We start from the raw sequence: 25,606 nt of genomic DNA, 5'->3' as shown, positions 1-25,606 counted from the left end.
TACCACGAGAGCTCACCTCGACCGAAGCCGAAGTGAAGCTACTCGTCGAACGGACTCTGGTGACCTCAAGGAGAAAGGAAGAAAACTTCTCTTCTACGTAGAACGGAGCAAAAAGCCTTTCCCTGCTTTCCGCGCCACGCATCGCCACGTTGCCCAAGAATTTGCACCGCTTTAAATATAATTTATCGCTGCAGCAGGAATGCGATGCAATGCAGTGCAATGGAGGATAGAAATGAAAAATAGAATCAAAATACGCAGTCAAGAATTAACGTCAAAGCCTTATTGTTAACTCTGCAGGTTCAAACATATTATTACCCGTATTACAATAGTATACACTTAATTTCGACGTCATACTCAATGATTATCAATCTCGAATAAGGATTCATTATTGGTCGTGAAAAAAGAGCCATGAAACTCGTTACGTATATTCAAATGAAATCAAGGAAGATTTCCGGGTATACAGGCAATGCCGTTGACACGAATCGAATTATACACACATACATATATATATATATATATATATATATATATATATATTGCTCGGTGAGTTTTTGGTGCGCAAGAACTCGACCAGGCTTTTATTCGTCCGAGATTCATAATCGTTAATCATTAATCAAGATCCGCGAGCTCCTCTATATCTGGGTGTCAAAGATCGTACGTCATTGTAATAAATTGAAAAGTGAGTGATCAAGAGGCTTGCTTCGATTTAGTACAAGACATCGAATTTATCGCTAGCTGTTATATTATGTGTGTGCGTATAAACTCTTGAATAAACAACGTTCAACGTCTTGTATAAGATTCGTAAATTATATAATCTAAATTCTGTCAGATTGCTAACCCTGTTTGTGCACGGTTTTAATAATTTCCAATCAGACAATTTCCAGTCTCAATAATAGTCTGCGGTCCAGTTAACTAAAATACGTAAATTGCAGCAGAAAAATAAGTAATCAATTTTTTTGTTTCGATACCTGCACAGTATGAGTTACTTTTCAACATCGTTTGTAACGTTTTCTATGATTTTTCCCAACATTATCTACGACAAATTGATTTTCTTTTTCTTTTTCGACCAGCTGTGCATCGTTCGTTGTCCGGAAGTGTAATTTAAATTTTTCTCACAACGTGAGAATTCGTGTCTAACAAAGATGAAAAGAAAGAGAACCCACATGTAACTATACGTCGAAATAAAAAAAAAGTGTCGGTAAAAGATTTTTGTACGTCGGCCAAAACTCATAAAAAAAGCTATCAACTGACATGAAAAAAGAGAGTCGAGAACCATAAATTTAAATACCTTATTTATTAATATACCGACGATACATTATTTTACCGATCTATTTTCTTTTACATTTTTTTCTCTCCCTCAATATTATGCAATACTTTATACATATACCTACATGTATTATGTATAAGTGTATAACAGAAAAACGAGCGCATCACTATTTCCATCGAAAAATTTATCCTAGTATTTATACAGGTTTATAGGTGACACAAAATTTAAATATTTTAAGAAACCATACACCTACCACAACCATTATTCTGAATATCCACATCAACAAGCTGAGAACATATAATATTATACACGGTATTGCGATGGGTGATAAAACTTTGCATTCACTTCAAAGCCATAACAAGCGCCGCTCCATAAATTTTTCTGTAATCTAAAAAACTGCAAGTTTGGAATTTGAAATGTGAAAGCCTGAATTGAAGGCGAGAGAAAGAGTGAGGAATTTACCAAAGTTATTGCACTTATTTCATTCGGAGATAAAAAAAATAAAAGACATTCCCAATCGAAAGTGTCGCAAATTTGATGAGTTTTGTAAACTGTACATGGAGGAATAAATTTCTGTATCCTGTATGAGGGAATTATGCTGCACTAGATCAGTCGTATGTTTGAACACGTGAACCCCAGTGACGATGTAACAACGATACGGATATTGATGCAGATGGAAAATCAGGCTACGTAGAAAAAATTTTACGATAATTCTATAACACGCCTCGCCAAGCAGTCAAATTTTGATATGAAAAAATTCGTGAAATTGAAATTTTTTTCAAGAAAACTGTTTGTATTATTTTGAAACTATATATTATAAAAAAGATTTTCCTATTCTGTGAGAACATTAATGCTCTGCAATAAGAATCTCGTGTAAAATTTTCCTAAATCTAATATTAGATTTCCTACAGAATAGCCGAAGAAAATTTTTTATAATACATAATTTCAGAGTGGCGAACAGTTTTTTTTTTTTTTCAATATTCAGATTCAGGAATTTTCCGTATAAAAATTCGACTGCTTTGCGGGGCGTGTTACAGTTATGGAAAATTTTTTGATTTAACCTGAATTTTGTCTAAACAATGTGATTGTTTTTTGGGGAATGAGCGCAAAGAAATTCCGACATTACCCAAATAAGAACCACCCCAATACGCATTGCCTGACATAAAATCAGTATAAAATCTGCATTCGTCTGTATTGTTGCAAGTCTACAATTTTCACTCCGTTCTAATCGTGTACGCGTAATACTTACGAACAGCTCGCTGATAGCCCCAACTACTTATATTATTACAGTTGAGGTGAGTTGAAGTGGAATTTTGAAAATTGAAAGAAAAAAAAAATACTATAATTTTGAAATACGGATAGGTTGAATTTGAGAAAACGAAAAACGCACCGTAAAATCTTAGCTGTTATAAGTAACGAACATGCGAGTGTTATTATTATACCCTCTCCAGATTTCTAATCTGCATCAATCTCACCTTGGCAACCGAGTGGTAAAAGTTGTAATTGTTTCTCGAATTAGTGAAAGAGAATAATGAAAAATAAAAATCAACTTGATTGAAATAATAATATACTAGATTAAAAAGTTGCTAAAGCGCACACACAAACACACGTACACATAAATATAATGTATAAAACACTTGAAAATTACGATATTAAACAGTTTTTCAGCTTCTATGATATCATGAGTTGTAGATAACAATTGTTAATCGGTTGCAGGCTATACTCATTGCTAGATATAACAAGCGTTGAATGTTATACGATAATATAGCGAGAACAACATTTCGTGCAATGATTCTAAGAAAGGATAAGGGGGAAAAAAAATATATATAAATAAATAAAAAAAAAAGCGAAAGATGTGAAACTAGAATTTACCCTGCGGTTTGTGTTCGTATAAAAAGTATCTCAACTTTGTGAAATTAAAGTTCGTAACGTTAGATTAATGCATCGATGCGTCATCGGGAAAAAAAAAATCGTTATCTCAGGCTTTTCGATTGGGTCCAAAAATTTCATAAGCCGAGATTAAACAGAATGCTCGCATTTGGCAAACTAAATCCCATAAAAATCGTTCCGACGCTAAAAACCACTGATAATTTTTCTGTCAATGTTCCGTTAAGTTAACCATGAAAATTTACGTGTAATATCATCCATTAGAAACAATCAACGAGGTTTGATTAAAATACACGACGCGTTGAGGGAAGGAGGCGTTACAAGTCGGCGTGCGAGACAGACACGCGTGTCGGGCCAGAAGGGGTGGGGGGGGCGAAATGATTCGAGTGGGAGGAGGGGGGCACACTGGTGGAACCCTGACCCAAAAATAGCGACCTCCGCAAGTTTCGGCAGCCTCCAAAGCTACAGCCGACCAGCGGACGATGACGCGTTACCTGCAAGGCATCGATATGCTTTTTCCATTTTTTTTTTTTTTTTTTTCTTTTTTTTCCCCCTTTATATTACCCGACACAGGCCCGAGGTTTAAATCGAGGTTATTACAGAGGGTGGTCGTAAAAAAAATGCTGTTTCGAACTCCCCGAGTTCACCGTCGCGGGTTTTTTTTACCTTGATAATTATGAAAGGTGCAATAATTGTTGCAGTAAAGATTGTATTTTTATCAGAGGTTAGAGAGAGAAAAACGAAAGCCCTTCAAATTTTTACTCTACGAAAAAAGACGAGTTAAGATTAACGAAAAAAAGAAAACCTCATCAACCCTTATAAATCGTTATTTTCATGCATATTTGTATGCATGTCAAAGAGTACGGTTACGGATTCGTGGGAAATTATATTCGCGTAATATAACCATGCACGACGATGGGATGGATAGAAATGTTCGATACTTGAGCCTCGAATAGTTTAGCGTAGAAGATTGAAAGGATTGAAAAACCAGCTGAATTCCAATCCCCGTCTTCCGACGTCCGCCATCTTTTATTATTTTCTGGAGAAATTCGTATATTCTAAAACCACTAGAGTTTCAAGTCTAGGTACACACGACGTAACCTGCTCAACGATCAAAGGCAATGCGACACGATAGAACAGCTGTTGAACTCTCGAATTACAATCCTGGAACATCCAAGTCCAAGGCCACGAGGGAAGAATGCAAAAAAAACTAAATAAGTAAACAAATAAATAAACAAAGAAATAAAGTTTGGAAAAAGCATGACGAAAGCAACGAAATAAAATTAAAAAAAAAAAAATAAGAAAGGAGAAGAACAAAAAGTGAATTAGATGGAACAAAAATCACGCGAGCATAAAGTACCAAATACAGATGCACGTATTCTGTGCGTGTAAATACAGATATCGAGAGTCTGAAGGAGCGAGAAGAAGAAGAGGAAGAAAAAGAAGAAGAAGAAGACGAAGAAGAATACGTAATGGGAAGAAAAAACGCGGCGGGCAACTGTTATCGGATTTAAGAATCATAGCGATCATGGACGGCGAGGTGAGGAGAGAAGTATTTAAATTTAAAAGTCACTCGACCGGACATTCGTCACACGATAAATCGAGGCACGATTTCCTAGAGCTTATAAATTCTCGCAATCTGATCCCTCCGCGTGCAGGTTGTTATTACGGTTGTTGGTGCTCCGAAACTCTTGTTAGAAATATTTGGAGGCGATATATGTGTATAATACGTACGTACAATAATACGTAGGTACAACACGGAGGTGGCTGATGGTTTTCAAAATCGCCTTTCTCCTTCTTCTCTTCTTCCGTCTCCTTCTACTTCGCTGCTGCAGGCTGGCATTGACCGGATTATAAAACGCGATGCCTTAATTCAGATAACGTGATTTAGAGAAGTGGGAGTTTTCTTTTTTTTTTTTTTTTTAATCAACTTTTCGCACGTCTATCAACGAGTAGTAATAAGAAAAATTTTAATCAATTTCATAAATGCGTAATATTATACGCGTGTTTATGTCTTCAACGAGATGATAAAAATATTTCGAATAGATTTTGAGAACGAAAAATATACAGCAATGTCTTATTTCCATGAACGTTGTGTAACAAAAGTGTACCCCCGTCTCGTTTTAACTCTGGCAAATATGTTATCTTATGCACGAAACGATACAGATATAATACCGTCGAGATGTTAATGACCTTCGATCAGTGTGCGAGGTTTCGTTTGAAATCGCTAAAGATCGAAGCAAGACCAGTAGGTATATGTAAAAATCACGTGGACGGATTACATTATACAATCTGTACTTAAAGCTCAACTTTAGAGTCAGGTTGAGATCCGGGTTTGAGCGTTCATGATCGGTTACAAAGATCAATACTTATTGTTCATTTAATTACCATGCGTATACCATTAGTTATTCGTTAATAAAGTTCATCTATCTAATTCACTCAACGCGGGTTGTAATAATTCTTCTATTACCACCAGCGGTTATTTCTTATCGTACTTTGAAACGGCGACTAGATATTTCTATTCGTACAGTTTCGTTACGACTTGGGTTTAATTTAAAGATTGAAAGAAACGGTTACAGCAAACTCACAATTTTAACAAGAAATGCAGTTTCAATTCCTCCAGGAATATCTGGATACTTTCGTGCAAGTGAATACCTCCGAGAGAACATATTACTCGAGGGTCAGAGCCTCCCCTCCCGACTAACAATAATATTCAACAAAGTTGAACAAACAAAAATAAATATTATACCAAAAATCCAGCAAAGAGAGAAGCGCAAGAGCTGGAAATAACGTAACGAGCTTATCAACTATTGAATAAAGTGTACGGATTACACCAAGAAACGTGAGATTATAGATTTGTCAACGAATATGTACAAGCTAAAGAGAAAATTCGATCTGAAAGACGGAAAATTATTATGCAAAAATAGTTTCGACGTGGAATTTTGAGAAACAGGATTACCCCTGACGGAAAGAATACGTTGCGAATGAAATACGTACGCTTGTTTGCGAGGAGTGAATTTCGATGACTCGTGTGTTGACAGGGAAAAAAAGAAAAAGAAGAAGAAACGTTCGGTTATCTTTTCTCTTCGTCTCCTATCCTCTCCTATCCTCACAGAGTCGTTCGTTCGCAAACGACGAACCGCGCACGTTTCTTAAATTAGTTTTGTTTTGCTGCCGTCCCAGGATATTTTCGGGTTGAAGCATTTACGAGATGCTAGGGGTTATTTCAGCCCAAGTTTATCCTGCACGAGTTTCTTCGGCATGTGTGTAATGTGTAACCCTGATCAAAACGCGCGAGCGACGACGATCTCTGGCCGTGTACGTTATTATAGATGGAACCCGCTTGTAATCACAGACGAGGCTCGGAATGCGGTGAGAATGAAATGTAGCAGAAGAGGAAAAAAGCAAATTATATTTTCGCCCGCAAACTCGAGACACGTGGCGCGTTGCCGAAATATCATAAGCACATTTACCCCGACTATCAATGTCCCCGTTTAACTACCCCCTAAATCAAGCTTACATACAAAACGAATTGCCCGACGTTCGAAATTCTCTCTCACTTCTGTTAATTTTCACGTCACGCTTTCCGCTCTGATGAGCAAAATATACCCAACGTCCAATTAAATATAAACCGTCGTAACACGCGTTATACTACGCGACGTTCCCGAATTTCATATTTTCGAAACATCATCAATCTCTACAATAAATTTCTAAATATTATTCAACATATAAAAAAATTTCAAGTTTTGCAATCATACTTCAGATACGCTGGGTTGAAAGATTGTGGCAAAAAAAAAAAAAAAAAAAATTCAATCGCGTTTTTCGTCACGTACATCCACAAAAAATGATAAATCTTTCAATCCGAGAGGTCGACGTGGAATCTTGATCGAGATATCACGGAATGCCCCCTACGTACAGATGACAGGAAAATTGTTTCGTTAACTACCGACCGGTGATTTGCAACGTCTGACATGCACGTGCAATTCGCGTTAGCTTATTGAAACGCAAGCGCTGCCGCATCTTGGCACGAACAAGGACGGCAAGTCTGGCCACGTGTGCACAACGCAGTACCGACTGACTGATGTGTGTATTACACACGAGAGCTGCGCGCTATCTACCTAACCAGTACATTATGCACACGAGGGCCACGTGCTCGACGATTGTTATCCTCATTAGCCATCGGGATTCGCGTCAATCTATGCGTTATATATGTATATACTATATTAGGGTGGACCTTGTTTAGGGTGTTGACGAATTTTTACCGCCCCATCACTGAAATCAATTTCAAATCATTTAAAAAGAGTCGCCAAATTTTTTCAGATCCTTACAGCGATTCTGAGACAGCCCGCGTTGTGATCCAAGTTTCTTACGGAAGTGACGTGAGGAAAACTTTTTTTCCCACTATATATTTTATCGTGCAAGTAATAATGTTCCAAAAAATCTGTAACTGCGAGGTTTTAGTCGGCATTAGTGATACTGTATGAAAAAAATAATACACATCATCGTACGAGGCAATCTAGACGAATTGCGCTTCCTCTAAATTAAAAAAAAAGTTAGGTTTCAAGGTTGTGCAATTCGTCGAGATTGCCTCGTACGATGATGTGTATTTTTTCCCAGATATTAGCACTAATTCTCACCAAAATCTCGCGGTTACAGATTATTTGGAACATTATTACTCTTGCAATAATATATATACTGAGAAAAAAAGTTTTACCCATGTTAATTTCCGTAAGAACCTTCGATCGCAATGCGGACTATCTTAGAGTCGATGTAAAAATTTGAAAAAATTAGGCGATTGTTTTCGAATTATTTGAAGTTGATTTTGAATAAGGACCACCCTAATATACAAGCACATGAGGATGTTTGAGTAAAAAAACAATTTGCGATTTTCCACCGTGGCATCCGCTAAAAAGTTTGTTTAGGTTAAAAAAAAAAAGATTCGGTAAAAAGATGAGCGTATTACATTATTTTTCACTTTTTTTCTTGCATATTTTTGAATTAGCGAAGCAACACGTTGCAGCACTTCAATTATTATTTATCTCCTGACATTGACATGTTTGACCCAAAGAGCACAATCCGTAATAGAACAATAACATATCAACCGGAATCTTATTTTCCTGGATTAAAAATTCGTATTAAATTATAACCATTCTATAAAATTGAATTAATAATGAAAAATTCGTGAGATTCACATCTCAAACATCAACTGCAGACTTAAACATTACAAGTGTGGGTCTTAGTGACGTAAATCGATATTATGATCGATGTAGGCAGCATAAAACAAAAATAAAAATTGTATTCACGATTAACATATCGAATTGTTTTCTCTTTTTTTTCCTTTTCTCTGTCTTTTCTTTGCAGCAATCGATATCCAGATCATAATATAATTAGCTATCAATTTGCCTCTATCAATTATGCAATCTAGTTATTACATTCGCGAAAATCGTTTTTTATCATTACACATTGTACAGAAATTTTACACACAGCTTTCTCGCTTTTGAAAATTCCCGACGAATCTGTTGACCTGAAGAACGTCACTACTCGATCCTTGCAAACTGTTTCGCTATTCTTCTGAATCTCCCATGGCGATTTAACTCATACTCATTATCAATTTGAAACGTTTGATCAACTTGTTCGTATCATTATAGATTACACAGCGTGAAATGAGTGAAAAATATCAAAGCGCGTAAGCCGAGGTCATTCGATCGTTCGAATGTTGAACAAATTTTAGTCAATAAATTCGTTATTTTCATTGAGACGCCCCCCAGATTAAAACTTTACACAGACTTCTTTTTAATGATTTGGAACAGATCCGGTAGGTATCGCAATAAAAAATATTCCGATCCCCGAATAAGGACCACCCTATCGTACGTAAAAGTCCCAGTCAAATCTCTGCCCGACTCTCTACGTATCTGAAATTAGAAAAAAAAAAAAAAAATCCGGCAAAAAAACTTTTGAAAAAAAAAAAAAAAAATTCCCAGACAATTTCAGGTTTTCCATTACGTGCCACACTACAATCGGATGCGAAACGAATTAACGATCCAGGTAGTACAGGGAGGACAAGGGGGGAGGGGGAAGCTACCAAGAGTAAAAAGTAAAAAAGAGAAAAGAATACAATCCGATCGTGGATGAACGACCTTCGGTGATCGGGCGAAAATGTCAAGGTCAGTGTCTGGCTTACCCAAAAGGTAATGCCGTATCCATTTCTTCTTTGGCGGCGGTGGCATCCAGCGCACAGAGTCGTCGACGTTTATTATCCCGACAACGTCGCTCGTCGACGTCGTGCTATTATAATTAGCGTCCCGTAGACCGCCTAGGTTGTTGTTTGCCTCGCAAGGTGATGTCGACGTCTTTCCCAAATTCATGCCGTTGGGAGCCTGGACAGTCGGCGTCCCTTCCCCGAGCAACAGAACGCCCATTTTTCGTTCAAAGTCTCCTCGATATTTCCAGGTTGACACGACCCTCTTCTTCTTCACATTTCTGTCCGAAATTTCGGGTCGATCGCCTCCGAGGCCGGGGGTGAAAAGGGGAGGAGGAAGAGAAAGAGGAAGACTACACCCTCGACCGGTCTTCCGGATTAATCGGCTCCGATTCTATGATATGATGGATGGATTATTCGAGAGGAAAACGGCTGGCGCAGAGGAATCACGAGAGTCCTGAACACACTAACTGCCACCTCGACACCTCGAATTCACACAATTTAGGGAAACTTTGTCAACCTGCGGCATTTAAAAGGCGCGAAAAATTCACTGGCTGAGTGCATGAGTCATCGACACTTTTATTCAATATCAGCACGTTTACACATTTTCCGACATAACGGTTGTTTGATCGTTCAATATTTCACTGGAGAATTGTTTTTCATTCCGACGTGGAAAACAGTTGTTCTGATTTTCGGTCGATCGATTATCAATTTGTTTGACGGGTTATTCTGTTATTTTCACTATTATACGTCAACTGTGCTAAATACAGGCGTAAATGTCATTCTCAAGTTAAATCTCTTAATTTCATATGCCTTCTTTATCTTCGAGTTGAAGACGAAAAAATGATGAAAAATCCACCTTTCCTTGGTATATACAGCACAACTCGATTATTCAATTTATTATTTATACATCACATTCGTTTACAGAAAATTATTATATCAGACAAACCGTACAAGTATACGTAAATAGGTACGATAGCAAGTATATTGTTTTTGAATTGAAAAAATATCGTTGAGATATAGGTATAAATGTTCGTTACGATAGCTGCACGTGTATCACATTCGTACATAAAGAATCCAAAGAGTAAATGGGTAAATTTATCCTTCTTTGTTACAGATTCGACGATTTATTTAAAGTCTCTTTTATACGACAGTCGTATATATATATATACGATAAACAAGAAAACACAGAGACGAATCGAACAATCAGTTCATACCCTCTGTTACCAAAAATTCCTTGACGAAGAGTACACGCATCCGCAAAGAAGATCCTTAAAATTAGGTACGAATCCAATTAAATTTTTGATTTTTTGTTGTTTCTCCTCTTTACCGTTCAGCGTAGTGCAGTTCATAGATTAATCGATGCAACACAACAAGGCAAACCTTCAGTTATACGGGTATGCAGATATGCATGTAAGAAACGCGAAGGTTCGAAACGAGTTACCGGTGTTACGCAGGCGCCTCTGCCCCTCCCTGCCTCGACGACACGGATTAACGCGATACGGGCGTGCGGCAAGGAAAGAGGATCGACGAACGAAGAGGCGAAATGAAAGAGCCGATGCAGGGCGAATCGTCGCAAGAATTTGACACTCGTATCGCGCGAGTCGCGAACGCCGACTGAGAGAAGCCTCTCAACGGCGGAGATACCGCGGCGGCGGCGGCGGCGGCGGCTTTGAGCACTCGTCACTCCCACCGGCTGCGGAGGGGGGGGTTTGGAGGGGGGCGTCTGACGTTGGGGGGGGGGGGGGGAGGTGTTAATTCACACGGCGTGATCGACGTCGATCACCGAGCGTCGCGTGGACACAACACACGTTTCCCAACTCCTGCACGTATGCACGCGTATGCAAACATGTGTGCGATACGCGTACACACGCACAAATACCCGTGACGCGCACGTAGCCGGCAAGTATACGCACGTATGCGCGACCACATTTTTATATTGTATATAAAGACATGTTGTAGATACGTATGTAGGTGGGGGAGGTAGAGGTGGACGTCTCTTCTGCCCCCCCCTCAGACAATTCTCGATCCTGACCATTGGTTATTATTTTATTTACCCACCGTTGCTGCAGGTATTTGCTCCCCGCAACCGAGGCATGGCACGTGGTTTTATATTTAACCTGTCTCCTTCTCTCTCTCCTTCTCTTTATATCTTGCTATCTATATCCCTCTCGGCTTCGGATATAATGTATACACACATATGTGTTATAGGTGGGCAAACGTTCGTCTCTCGCCTCACGGTCAAGCAGTCCGTTTGTAATTATACACAGCGGGTATACACGCACGTACGGCGAATTTTTTTCATACCGTATACGCGTATACCTCTAACTTCTTCACCTGTGGATTTTAGCGAGTGGTCATCGTCATTGTTCTCCTTCTTTTTTCGACGCGTGTATGTATTTCAATTATCATACCCTTGTATAAAAGCAACGTCGAGACTTCGTACATAGATACCTGTGTATAATTGCAAGTGCGAAGGCAAATTTTCATTTTGTTCTATACGTATACCTTAATTTCACAATGGGATAACGTTGATAATACCAGCAAAGTGGAGAATGCGTGAAAGCAGAGGTGGCGTAATAAACAAAACTCTTCAAAACTTGATAGACGAAATGATGATAATTGAAAAGTAGTTACATACACGGCGTACAAATGAAGGTTAATTAATTTTTTTTGTAATCTCAAAATAACGAATTAAATTTTCTCAATTTCATAACCTTCTTCAACCCCGGAGTTCACGGCTCCGGGGGTTTCTCTGGCCTCACTGTATCGAGAAAAAATATGCGAGATATCATTGTATGCATATACTATACATCGTCTCGCAAAAAACAAGAGCGTCGAGCGATCAGAGAATGGATATACTCGATTACTCGAGGCGCGAGAGCGGCGAATTTACCGTGAAGCTTCGAATTCTGCACAACTTATAGATGACTAGGTACGCGATATCTCACTGACCGATCAACGAGGTGCGATCCTTTAATATATAGGTATGAGGAATATCCTTGAACCCATATTATACCCGCGTAAGCTTTCCTCGCCTATAACCACATTCTGTCTGTCTGATTGTAGAAGAAACGTCTCTCTCTCTTCTAGCACTTCCTTCATTTTTCGAAATTAAACTATACAGGTACGGTACCGAAAGAATCAATCCCTCCTTCCTTGTTTGATGCAGTTACATTACCGAGTTCCGAGCTTTTTCTTTCAGCACTGTTGTAGGTATACATAAATAGTTACGATTTGTTTTCAACATTTCAAATGAAATATAAATTCCCCACATCGTCAGGTGTAACGTATCATTGGTCATTTCAAAATAAAAGTAACCAAAAATCCATCACATCATTTCGGAAGAAAAATTTTCATTCGTTTGCTCACGGAAATTAAAAAATCATATACATACACTTTATACCGCAGCTGCCTAGCATTGGTAGAACGAGTAACGCCTGAACAACGTTCACCCCATTTTTCTTAATCGCAATGAATTATCAATTAAAATAATGTGTTTAACCCCCGTATCAAAAATTGGTCCCAATTTTTCACTGTACAATCAGGATGCGATATAACAAAACGAACGGCATGTATCCGAAAGATATCCATGCGATATCGATTGTACAGGCAATAACGAACAAGAGGTCTTCCCAGTGGACGCGAATCGTTACGTAATGTATATTCGGAGGAGGGTCGGTTTGAAAGTCAGTCGTCAGACGGAGAGAGAGAGAGAGAGAGAGAGAGAGAGAAAGAGAGAGACTCTGTGGACAGGCGGTTCTAAGTTTACTTAAGGTGAGTCAAACCGGCGTGCACACAGGATATTATGTATCTTGGAAAACTGTCAAACGTTCGTTTTGACGAGTCGAATTTCTCTCTCTCTCTCTTTCTTTCTCTAGTCGGCGCAACACGTAGACCGCACGACTGCTCCTCCCTCGTTATCTCGTCGTTCTCTTATTATCCAATTCTCGACCTAAGGTCTTGTTAACCGATGTTCACTCGACGACGATAACGACACTTTTACACAGTTTCCATAACGTCCCTGCCCGTAACATAAATTTCCAACGATGCGGATCGGTTGCACAAAGGCGTGAACAAATTAGCCATCTTCGTCGCTGCGTATGTACAACGATTTACAGTTGCCTAGGTTACTCGCATCAATCCTACAGTCGGACTGATCCGCCTGACGTTGATGATCCGTGGCTGAATTGCGTCTTAAACACGACGTCGATCACGATGAATTTAATACAATACGATGTTACATATACCGATCGAAACACTTACCATCGATGATGAGCATTTTTTCTTCGCAGAAGAGGTCATCGAGCTCGGATCGTTCTCTTTTCACCTTGATACCTGAAAATGGAAGGAAAATTTTGAAATTAGCTACGTAACAATGAAAATCCCATGACTACTAACCGGTTTTAACCAGTTCGCTAATACATTTCAGCATAGAAGAAATTCAGCCACGATCGATAGACGCGCGTTTCCGGTCAACAAAAGTCAACGGTCAACAAGTTAGAAATGAAATTCGTCGATTCGCGAGGCATCGGGACGTTCGATTGTAACCATTCGATCCTTCAATGTCACGCGTCCTCACCGTCGATCGGCTGGCAACGATCATCAGCAAGTCAAACTTCGCCCTCTTATCAACTCGTCATACCGATCGTCTTGGAGGAAATGAGGGGGGAAAAAAAATAAAAAAAATAAAAAAACCAACCTTACCGATCAAATTACATATTGTATGCATATATGCTGCAGCTATAACGAGGGTAAAATCGCTCGACTTATGGAACCTCTGCAAGTCGATCGAGTACGTACAATATTTGCATCAACTACAAGTACAAAGGTAAAAAAAAAAAAAAACGTAGTCGCCGTTTCCTGCACTACCGCGTCCGTTTTTCTTTTTTCCTTGTCTTTCTTTCTTCCTTTGCGTAGATCCAGACTGGCATCAAGGCCGCAACGTTGGTTACAGCAGCTGGATTTGTTCATTTTTTTTTCTTTTTTTTTAAATTCATTTATTTACTTATTTCACAAAACGACGACTAATAGATAGCGTAGAATCGGTTGTCCGACAAATTTTGTGTAGGAGTACGAAATATGCTTCGCACGTTAGGAATACTGTATGTCTGTATGTACCTACGTCACGTATAACGTACGTACACAGACGAAGCATTGCTCTATATTGTGATAGTGGGATAGGAAAAAAGAGATAAACGGGAAGAGTGACAAAATGAAATGTAAAATAGGATAGAAAAAAAAAAAAAAAATAAGCAAAAAGAAAGAATACAGAAAACGTAAAGAATAAAATAAAAGAACAAGAGCTAACTTCCACGCATTTAAATTGGTGCTACTGAATAAATCTACCGAGATTATGCAGCAGCCACTGGCCAGTATTTCGATCGAGCGAATAACTAACCTCGGTTTACGTCACGATTTTCATAGTCCAATCACTAAAACGGCAGAAACGTGCGTCTCTTGCCCGTGCAACAATGGATAAGTTATTCCAATCATGCACATTTCGTGAATAACCAACCATGACCAAGAGCCGTACAATTGGTATCGAATTCGATGCAAGGGACATGAGAAAAGTGACAAGTGTGCGAAGATGACCGAGGAGAACGTACGAAATCGAACGACCTTACCTTAAACGTCCAGTACATTATGTACGATACATGTTCGCACGTGTATGTATAAGAAAAGCAAATAATCGACAGCTGTGATATTTTTTTTCACATTAGATAGCTGAGGGTGACTCCGATAAAAGGATCATCCATCTATGTCAAACAAACGGCCGTCCGTTAACGCGAATCGACGTGCAGGAATTTCCGGAATGGGGTTGATTAATTTTCAATTTTAACCTCAAGAAAGGGAGAAAACGTGTCAAGATCGTGATTTCGGTTTGAAACAAGAAAAAAAAAAAAAAAAAAAAAGAAAAAAAGAAAGAAACTCAACGACCGGTGTATTTAGTAAAAACAACGGCGCCAGCCTTGATCAGGCTCATATTACACCAATCGCCAAAAGGTGTCGACGATGCAGTCTTACCAACGCCCAACGTGGTTCGCGTTGCCTGCTGCAAGTACACAAGGCGTTGCACGTATTATTCACGTACTTTTCGACACACGCCTCACGCGTACATTACGTGCATACGTGCATGTACGATACGTACCGAGGACGATGATGATACGACGTTGCGCACGAGTTGCAGGCGATACGTATTAAGGTGTAACCGTGAGTCGGCGTCGTCTTTATTTCTACGTTGGCATAAGAGGCCACGTGACGGAGTGCATACGCACTCGAAAAGCTGGATGTATATGTATAACTCGGACACCGGCAGTCGGAGGCGTATAAAAATATCAATTTCATCGGCCAGGCCAATTAGAGTTGCTGTTGGAACGAAACGGCACGAGATGGCACCAAATGAAATATATATATATAATATTCTAAAACAGATCCGCTCCAGCGCGCCTACGTCCTCCTCCAGTACAGTGAAACGTGGCATTTTTACACACTCTTTGACTTGGTCTTTGCAATTTGATTAGCTCATCCGGTCGTAATATAATGTTACATTTTCCCATTAGTCAATTTCGGCCACAACGGAACGGGCGTGGATATAAACTCTACGTCTACGATCTACGGATTTACATACCTATATTACAAACCCGATTGCCGAGTGGTAGTTGACACGGGGTTTTGCCGCAACAGTAAAGACGTTTTCCATATGTTGCAATATCTCGCGATCGTTTATATTGCATAAGAATATGCAATATAATTCGTGGCATGCGATATAGCAAGATTGAGATCGCGCGAGTCGTCTCGGGTATTTTTTTTTTATCTTAGTCCACATTTCTTTTTTCTTTTTTTCTTTTTCTTTTTTTCGTTACTTCGTCTTGTTATCTGGCTCTCTCTCTCTCTCTCTCTCGCTCTCCCTCTAACGTATCGTACGTATAGCAGGAACGGAGAGACGTATATATGCAATGTGCGCGGTGACGTGTGCAAAGCAGCTGTACCCTGGCCAAAAGTCATGTGGGAGCATATCTATAACGTTACAATGTATAAACACGACGGTGAGGGAAATGATGCGATATGCGGTACCAACGGCCAACTCTTTGCGCAACAAAATGAACACACACACACGTATATACCTAGGCAGCCTTTCTACATTTTGATCAATTTCGTAGAGTCAAAAAAAGTTCCTAAGCGATATATGATTTGTTGAACGAATGTGACGCAGAGATGCAGAAACGTTGCTTCACCGCAATTTTAAGCCATACATCGCTCCGATTATAAATAAAATTGACTGATATCAGAATTCAATTCTTACTATGAAAAAATAACCTTTCTTGCGTTGTTGTATAACTAATTCGAGAGATGACCGAGTTATGAGCGATTCGACGAATTTAACGAGGAGACGTTAAAACTCCCTACAGTATAACGTTTCGAGGTGAACCGATCGTTGATGACGAGATGAAAACTTCTACTGCATGCTAAAACGATATAAGAAAAAATAGAAGAAGATGAAGAAGAAGAAGAAGAAAGAGAAGAAGAAGGGGCAACAGGCGACGTTAAAACAAGGACGTAACAAATCGCCATCGCCAGACGTATGTCGGTATATAAGGCGAAGCACTTTGTCTTTAGATATGGAAGTGTCGATTGTTTGCAGGGTGTTCCCACTTACTGCGAAGCGATTTGTTCAACGATTTTCGATATCCTAACGGGCAATTTTTACACGTTATCGCTTTCAAGGTGCTCCTGCAGCATGTTCACTCGAAACATTCGTCTGCAGGCTCTCAGCGACAGGCGTCTGCAGATTTCGCACCTCATCCTGAACCCATTTAACATTTTCTTCCGCCGATAACCGAAGAGATTAAAAAATATTTCCTTCGCTATTCTGAGACATAAATAACTTGGAAAATTTGTACAACATTTACTTCCATATAACCATCATTGTTCCCCAGAATGTATCTGTTATATTATAAATATCTCTTCCAGATCAATCGCTTCAAAGAGTTTCATCGTTTTCTTTATTGCCCCCCCTTTTTCCCCATTTCTTGGTTGGTTGTAGTTCGAAACGAAGCGTGGATGAGATTGCCCGATGCAGGCCACGTGGTCGTGCCAAATCTGAATCACATGTTTAATATTACGCACACGAAGTTTGCGGCTTTTCTGAAACTCGTTAAAACGACGTACATAAGTACGCATGCGTACATATATAGTTATATATGTATATATACATACGCCGATACGCGCGTATGTGAAAGAAAACACCGCAACACAACATCACGCGGGTCTCTGGTATAAAGTTTAAATAGACCTGCCCCACTTTCGTTTAATCGTTATTTTGCTTATACGTAGGTACCCGTAACACGCCGCTCCCGGCATGCACACACTTTCGTGTTCGATTCGCGTCACGTATCGCATTAGCACGCAGGTATTAAAAGGTGTTAAAAATCGCGAATCTAGGTATGCAAGATTTAAATCCATGGCCGTAAGCTGCCGCGCAAATATCTATGCATTAATATTATACATACCGCGATAACCGATCTAGGTACCTGTATACACATAGGCGTAGGTAGAGGTGTACAAGGTATGCGGATCTACAATGATTTTTCACTTTTAGATCATCCGTGTGGAACGCAATCCCATAAATCCCCGCGTTATGGCTTTTATTCAAACGAAAAATCTGGATTTATGTATCCAGACGCCTCCTCGCTCGTCCGTGACTTTATATCGGTGATTTTTGATCGCCGTATCTTTTTTTTTTTCTACATGTATTGACTCAAATGTTTTATACGGTACACGTACATACGTAATGCTAATATGATCTGTATCGTTGAATCTCCTAGTTTCATTCCGTTACGGAAAGGAAGAGGTAGAGCTTATAAAAGACGAAAAAAAAAAAAAAAAAAAAACAGAAAAAATATGAAACGTGGAGAAAGTTCTGTACTTTGGGAATGAAACTAGTTAGCAATGATATGGCAGTTCACTTCTGAATCTATGTATTGTATCTATCGTAAGATAGCGTGATATAAATTTAGCTTTTCATATATGCATAAATATTTAATGAACAGGTTGGACACATATTACATGTAATGAACGACAGCCTTCTTTCAACGTCAAGATCACCGCGAGCCATGATAAAAGTGAAAAAGCAAAAGAAAAGAAACAAACGAAGATAAAGAAAGAAAGATAAGAAAAAACGCATATTATAATATGCGCGATCTTAATAATCAGTGATTGTGAGACCGAAAGGAAGAATCGAAAAGCCCAGCGATAGATAAACAAACGAAGAACACTGTATTATGTATACCATATTTTTACTCTCAATTTTCTTAAACTTCTTCGTCTCGATAAATATAAGTACATCGTTATATTCGCCAAGCGTTTAACGATAAGTTTATTATACACACACTTACAGTAGGTAAGTGATAATATTACAAAGATATACGTTATACAGACAGCTTTGAGTGAAATAAAAAAGTTAGAAAAGAGCCTCGCTCTTTACAAACTAACATAATGTTGAGTACATGCCTGGTGGTGCCTTGTTGCTACTGGTTGTATAACCAGGGATAAAAATAAGTTAAATTGAGGCGCTGGCAAGATGTTACGCAACGTTCCGAGAATGACGAAGGTACGCGACCTAACCTAACGAGCTATAGGTTATCAGAGGTTTTTCGACCAAGTGCGTAAAAGAGCGAGAGAGAGAGAGAGGGAGAGAGGGAAGGGGAGTGGAGAGATATCGTCGCCAAAGCAACACCGTCGTCTGGCATTATACGGACTGCTGCACGTTACTTGCGTGGCAGACATTCGGTGCCGGCGCCGTCCGATTGCAGAGAACTTGAAAAGCTGCACGTAAAACTTGGCGTGCATGGCAGCAGGATCGATTCCTTTCGGCGGGCGAAAGAGCTTCCGAATCACCTGTCGAAACACGGAGGACACGAAGGAGGCAAAAAAAAAATGTGGAATAAATTTGAAACGAAAGGAAAAAAAAACACGAAACGTACCGCAACGATCGAACAACGTTGTTTCTACAAATATTTGAACTTCGCATTGCGCTCTCTAATAGCCGATGACCATATCGCAAACAAAACGGATCAGTCGGACACAACTGTGCAGTTTGGTTGGACCACAACCGCGCGGAAACCAGACGAAACGATTGCTTGACAAGCAAAAAAAATGTCGCCCTTTTCGATTTTTGCTGTTTTCTTTTCTTTTTTCGTGTCTTGATCGTCAATGATCGTACGGTCAAGAACAAAGAACTTACACGTCCTCTTATAATGTCAATTTTAAGAAATCGAATTCTCTCCTTATGAAGAGATTAATCGACACACCTTGCAGATTGATATTTTTTATCAAAATTTCAAAGAATTATGTGTCGCAAACTTTTTTCATTCCTAATCGCGCCTGAAATTTATTTTACCAATGTGCGCAAAGTTTTTTTTTTTTTTTTTTCCTTCAAGATCCACAACAAGCACAAAATTGCTTTTCAGCCTGTATAACTTACAATCAACTGTACTACTAATTTTGGCAAAAACTAAAAACAAACCACTTTTTCAAAAATTGTTTTATCCACACAATATGGAGGTAATGTAGTATCAACGTTTGGTAGAAGAAATTAACGTAAATAATGATTTCCACACATACATATTTACGCCGATATTTCAAAAATATAAAGAAAAACGGTAAATACATAATAAAAGTACAAAACGAAATTTTCTTTCAAGCTAAAGACTGCGTAGATTCGATGGGGCGTTAATGTTGTTTGTTCAGACGATGACGCGAGGACCGTTGACAGAAACGAATTTCTACCAAGAACAAGGGCTGAACGAGTCGATATCCGTTTTCCGAGAGGTTTCGTGCGCCGCATTATCTGCAGCCGGTGTAAAAAAAAAATTTCGTTTTTAAGAAGGAGAGACGAGGAAAAGGAGGAATGAAAAAGAATGAATGAAAAATACACGGAAAGCGGAAAGTGAAGGAAGAACGACGACGGTTGACATCATCGCCTCTGCACCGCGTGCGATGCACGCGACCGTCTATTTCTCTCCGTGGTATTTCGACATTTCGAGAACAGGTGACGATATTTTTAAACTAGTATGTAATACGCGTTTATAAACGAGGGTTCGCGTATCGTCCATCGTTCTCTTCATCGTCATCGTCATCGTCGACAATAGATATTTAATATAATCACACCATTTTTCGACCCATCGCACAGTCAAGATTGCCAGCTATTCCATCTACGGCTTTGCAAAATTACACAGGCCTCCGAAGTAGAACTCTTAATTTATCACTAGTTTTAAAACTAGTTTTAGAAAATTTTAGCTCTACTTGAACGACGTTATTGTCACGTATTCCTATATATACAATGCCAACCAATCACCAATTGCAATTTGTTGATCCTGGTCGTTCGGTTTTTTTTTCCAATTCAAAATATTATCCGAAGCATGCATATATAGTACAAAACATGACGTTTTCAATAATCAAACTTGTAAACTTGAAAATTAATCCGGAAGGTCAAAAGTCATCAGGTCAAGGACCTTGACAGCAAAAACTACGAAACATTAGTCCTGAAAGTCAAAAGTCACCAGGTCAAGGACCTGGACAGCCAGAACTACGGAGCGCTTGTCCTGGAGGTCGAGATCCACCAGGTGGGGAACCTGGAGCGCAGGATCCAGGAGGCAGAGAACCCGGTACTCGAAATCTGCGGAGCGCGATTCTCATCCGTCCGCTCTACTGCGCGGTTGTTTCCAGACTGAGCAATTCGGCTATCAGATTTTCAAGCAGATCGATGACGTCAAGAGAAAAAAAAGTTTGGGTGACGTCACTTTCTGAACATCCAAAACTATGTATGATGTATGATGTATGATGTATGATGTATGATATGATGTATAACGATTTTAGTTTTCACATTTCACACAAGAAATACGCACTTTATCTTTTCTGCCGATTCCAGACTCAAGCGGCTCGGCCCTTCGATTGTCAGCCGTTGAGAGAAAAACTTTTGGCTGACGTCACTTTCTAAACATCCGAACATCCAAACATCCAAACTTTGGTTTCGAACTTTAATACTATTTATCATTAAACTCATAATGCTTTCTTTTTAGGTATTTAGGTATGTGGAGTTGAAATATAGGAGTAACAATATTTATGAAGAAATTTAAAATAAAATCTGTGCTACCTGTGCAGCTCTAAATATGCTTGAAATCCTCACAAACAAGGACTAGTGACGATAGACGAATATTCAAACATCAATACTACTATTAATACGTATGTATAATTAAAACGGAAATTGGAAGTTAACTCTAGTAGTACTAAGAAAACAGAAATAAAAAAATTCTTAGAAAATTTGCGCGATAAAATTTTTTAAATATTTTTCCCATAGATTCGTACTCAATACCTACAGAAATTACTACTCAGTTTTATCGGAAGAAAGCCATTGCAGGACTGTGTTATTTGTGCCGAAGATACTTGACCGTACAAGAATTTCAAAACATTACTGTTTCTTGGTGTCTGCTGTGGTTACAAAGAAAAAAAGAACTAGATTTAAAAAATGTTGACCTCGTGACGAGAGCCTCTCTTTGAAGAGAACTAAAAACGAACATTCGTTTCAAATAGTCAAATATATATATATGTATATATATATATACATATTTACAAGAAAAGGAACCGTAAATTTCAACAATACAGTTACAGTTACAAAGACGAGTTACAAAGTTGTATTCTTTGCAAATGAAAATATTTAACTGGTATATATAATGCACGCAGCAACGGTTTCTTCTCCTGCATTGTTATGTGACATAATAACTGGAATAATAAATGCACACAGTACAAACGCTCACGCGAGATTATAAATATCTCGAAGCGTGGTGGAGGTTGTGGGAGGTGAGAATATGTAATTCCACTTACGGACGATGACGATCCGACTGGCATATATATCACAAAGTGATTGACTTATTGCACGTGATTTATAAAATTGACGACTTCTCTATGAGTCAGCATCGCCACTACACGATCGCATAACAGAAGATTCTTAATTGGCCGCAATCAATGAACGACGCGTCGTTACGTTGTTGTTTTATCTCCTTTTTTCTTTTTTTTTTTCCCTGTCACGAGCACAGGTACACTGCACGAATTCGTGTTAAGATATACACTCGTATAAATTCTACGAGAGACTCGATCCCCGGTTAAATTGGACGATCCGGCGTTGCTTCTACGCAGTAAATCGGTCAGGCAATTGCAGTAAAGCGACCAAAACCCCGGCGGCTATACAGATCCATTATTATACGTTTTGCCAATCAAAGAAACAAAATCGTCCGTGTTTTATTACTTGCGCGCTAAAGTTTCACGCGGTTTGGGAAATCTATATTACGGACAAAACCGGATCTCATCCTTCAACGTGCAAATGTCAACACCACGTCACCCGAGAAGTCTTACAAGTATACCTGTTACAGAACAGTGTAACGACAAATTTTTTTTTCTTTTTTTTGTCGCTTTTTGTCAATCAAATTAATATTTTGGTGACAACTGCCCAGTTTTTTTTGTTCCACATAGTCTCTGAAATATTTCCAAGTCTGAAAAAAATATAAAATTTGTTTAATTATTGCAAAAATAGCAAATGTAAACAAAATTTTCGAAATTCGTACTTTTCTACGAAAAAGACGATTTTCTGCTAATCCATCATTAGAATCCGAATGCCAATTTCACACAAACTTCATATGCAACAAAATAATTCGCAGAATTTTTGGAAAATTTTTCTTGTTTTTCTTTGTCCGCCATATTCGATCCGCAATTTTGAATTTTCAAATACCGAACTTAGACTTGTAATAAGTGACCCTAAAAACCATATAGCATGAAGTTTTATCAAAATCAAATAACTTTTTCAATTTACGTCCGTGATATTGAATCTGACATTTTTAGTTTTAGATTTTCGAGTTCAGATTCGTAATTAACGACCTCAAAGACAATTTGACAATGAGAAAATCGGATACCACGAATTGAGAATTTGGCGCAAAATTGCGGGAAATTAATCGAGACAAATGAGAACAAAAAAAAGTAAAAATGTAATAAACATCAAGATTCGAATATTTATTTTCATTCTAAAATAAGGCTTTTCTTGTCTGGATCTTTCTTATTCTTTTCACCATGTCGTGTCCTTTACCTATTACTCTGTACACGATAAATTTATTTAAGTACGTCGAAACATTAAATAAACTAAAAATATGATCTCATAATACCATAAATTGGTAAAGAAAATGGTAAAAGAAATACCGAAAAATAGTACGAAAATGAACAACAGCCTTGTCGGCTATGGAGTTCTCATCGGCAATGCCACATCTCCGCGCAATGTCATGTGGGTAAGAAGGTTCACTCTGTGTGCAGCAGCGGGCGTTCGCTGCACGGTGTCGCCATCTAACGACGGAACATTCAAGCTCCGGGTCAACACCACGGTGGTTTCAAAAGCCACGTGCTCTGCTGACACAATAACAAGCAGAGACCACGTGGTCGTCAGGTTCGCTCGATACCGCCAGCCGGCGGCGAGCCGTCTTCTGCAAAAATTCCTGCCGTCATTCTTGCACGTTTTTCGGTTTCCTTATTGTTTTCCCTTTTCTTTTTCTTTTTCTTTTTTTTTTTCTTCAAGCCTAACAAGAGCAATTTAGCCTTTGAATTCTACAAAGTACATCTTTTTTTTTTCATCACGAAATTAGAACAGTCCGCAGAAAGAAGACTCACAGTTGCACTTTCCAAAAGTATAGGCTGTTGCAATGAAAATTACGAATCGAATCAACGAGAGTTTTGAAGTAAGTTAACAGACGATAACATTCGAACTATTCGATTAACACAAGAATATGGCTCTACCGCTGCGCTTTAATCTTTTATCTAGATGTGAAGCAGCGTGAATTAGAAACCCTGACGTGCGATCGTGGGCTTAATAGGATTACAGAAAGGTGAGCCATCACCGTCTATATATTATTCACATGTTAGTCGAGCAGGAAGCGCACCTTGTGCATACACACATTACGGTATAATTACATATCTACACCTACGTAACAACGTAAGTAATAAAAAACGAAAAAAAAAAGACTTTGGAAAGACAGGAATTGTTAAAGTTAATCGCAGAACCGTTCCAAGGAATAGAAAACAGAGCAGCTGCGCCGAGAGAATAGTGACCAATGGACTGGATATAGGGGACCACCGGCATTTCAACCATTAAAAGAAACGAAGAAGAAGAAAATTTGACTAATTTGTGAGAAGCGACTTCGTAAACTTGATGCATTATTGGCAATCATCTATTTGTCGCACGCAGCTCGAAGCGGTTTTCATCTCATCGGGGGGGGGGGGGGGGGGGGGGGGGTGAGAGAGAGAGAGAGAGAGAGAGAGAGAGAGAGAGAGAGAGAGAGAGAGAGGGAGAGAGAGAGAGAGAGATAATAGTCGACGAAGCGACGGTCAAAGGGGGTCGGGATGAAGGGAGGAAATAAGTGGCGACTGAAGAAGAGGTGCACAGCTGCTTCGTGTGAAGAAAAAATAGATCATACTTGCAGGTGTCTATTTTAACAATGTTAAAAAAACATCCGGAGCAACAATGAGAAAAATGCCAATGTACCAGATAGATTCGAGGTAGATTGAAAAAAATTTGGCACACTTTCGACGGTTTGGAATATACGTATCTTAGACTGTATTAAAAAAGTCAAATATTTTTTTTCGAAATTCAAGTCGATAATATAGTTTCAAATGACCAAAAAAAAAAAGATACTGTCCAAGTTTCAGCTCTTAATATTAATATTTAGAGGTGCCTCATCGCGATTTTATATTTCCCATTTAAATAACATGGGAACATTTTTTTTTAACCTGAGATTTTTTATCACTCGTCAACGCATTGGTGTACTGGTAAAACCACAACGTGTTTTTGTAGGAAATTCAACGCTCTACAAAAAAAGTCTCTTCCCGTCATTTTAAGATAAATCTACTCTTTCAAAAGGTATTTGAAGTCAACAGTTACTTAAATTCCTAAAATACCTTTTAACTTTAAATACTTTTACAATCAATCAACAAATCTTTTCTTTTTATTTTTCTTCACCCCACGCAGGATTTGGATTTTTCATAAAATCATACGGCAAGTCCGACAATAAGATTTCCAATAATTGAACTCCTTTACAAAATACTTGATTTTCATGTTATAACTATTCGAAAATACGAAATGAAAAATCGATAAGAAACAGTGAGACACAGCGGGTGATTATCAAGGCCTATAAAAGACAGGCAATTAAGCGTCGTAG

The 25,606-nt window shown here is 38.8% G+C and overlaps 1 protein-coding gene across 1 annotated transcript in view; it reads right to left on the bottom strand.

Annotated features, from left to right (window-relative positions):
• LOC124299642 (mucin-5AC-like) overlaps positions 1–25,606 on the bottom strand; it is a 92,450-nt gene that overhangs the window by 34,106 nt on the left and 32,738 nt on the right. Inside the window, exons 3-5 of the mRNA XM_046752910.1 lie at positions 13,620–13,691; positions 13,488–13,549; positions 9,336–9,747 (exon numbers count right to left, since the gene is read on the bottom strand). Coding sequence (XP_046608866.1) covers positions 9,336–9,747; positions 13,488–13,549; positions 13,620–13,691 — 546 coding nt within the window. The remainder of the gene's footprint in view (positions 1–9,335; positions 9,748–13,487; positions 13,550–13,619; positions 13,692–25,606) is intronic.

Source organism: Neodiprion virginianus, chromosome 3 (genome assembly GCF_021901495.1).
Source record: "Neodiprion virginianus isolate iyNeoVirg1 chromosome 3, iyNeoVirg1.1, whole genome shotgun sequence".
Classification (NCBI taxonomy): domain Eukaryota; kingdom Metazoa; phylum Arthropoda; class Insecta; order Hymenoptera; family Diprionidae; genus Neodiprion; species Neodiprion virginianus.
The sequence above is the reverse complement of the archived record's forward strand: the minus strand, read 5'-3'. Positions and strand labels throughout refer to the sequence as shown.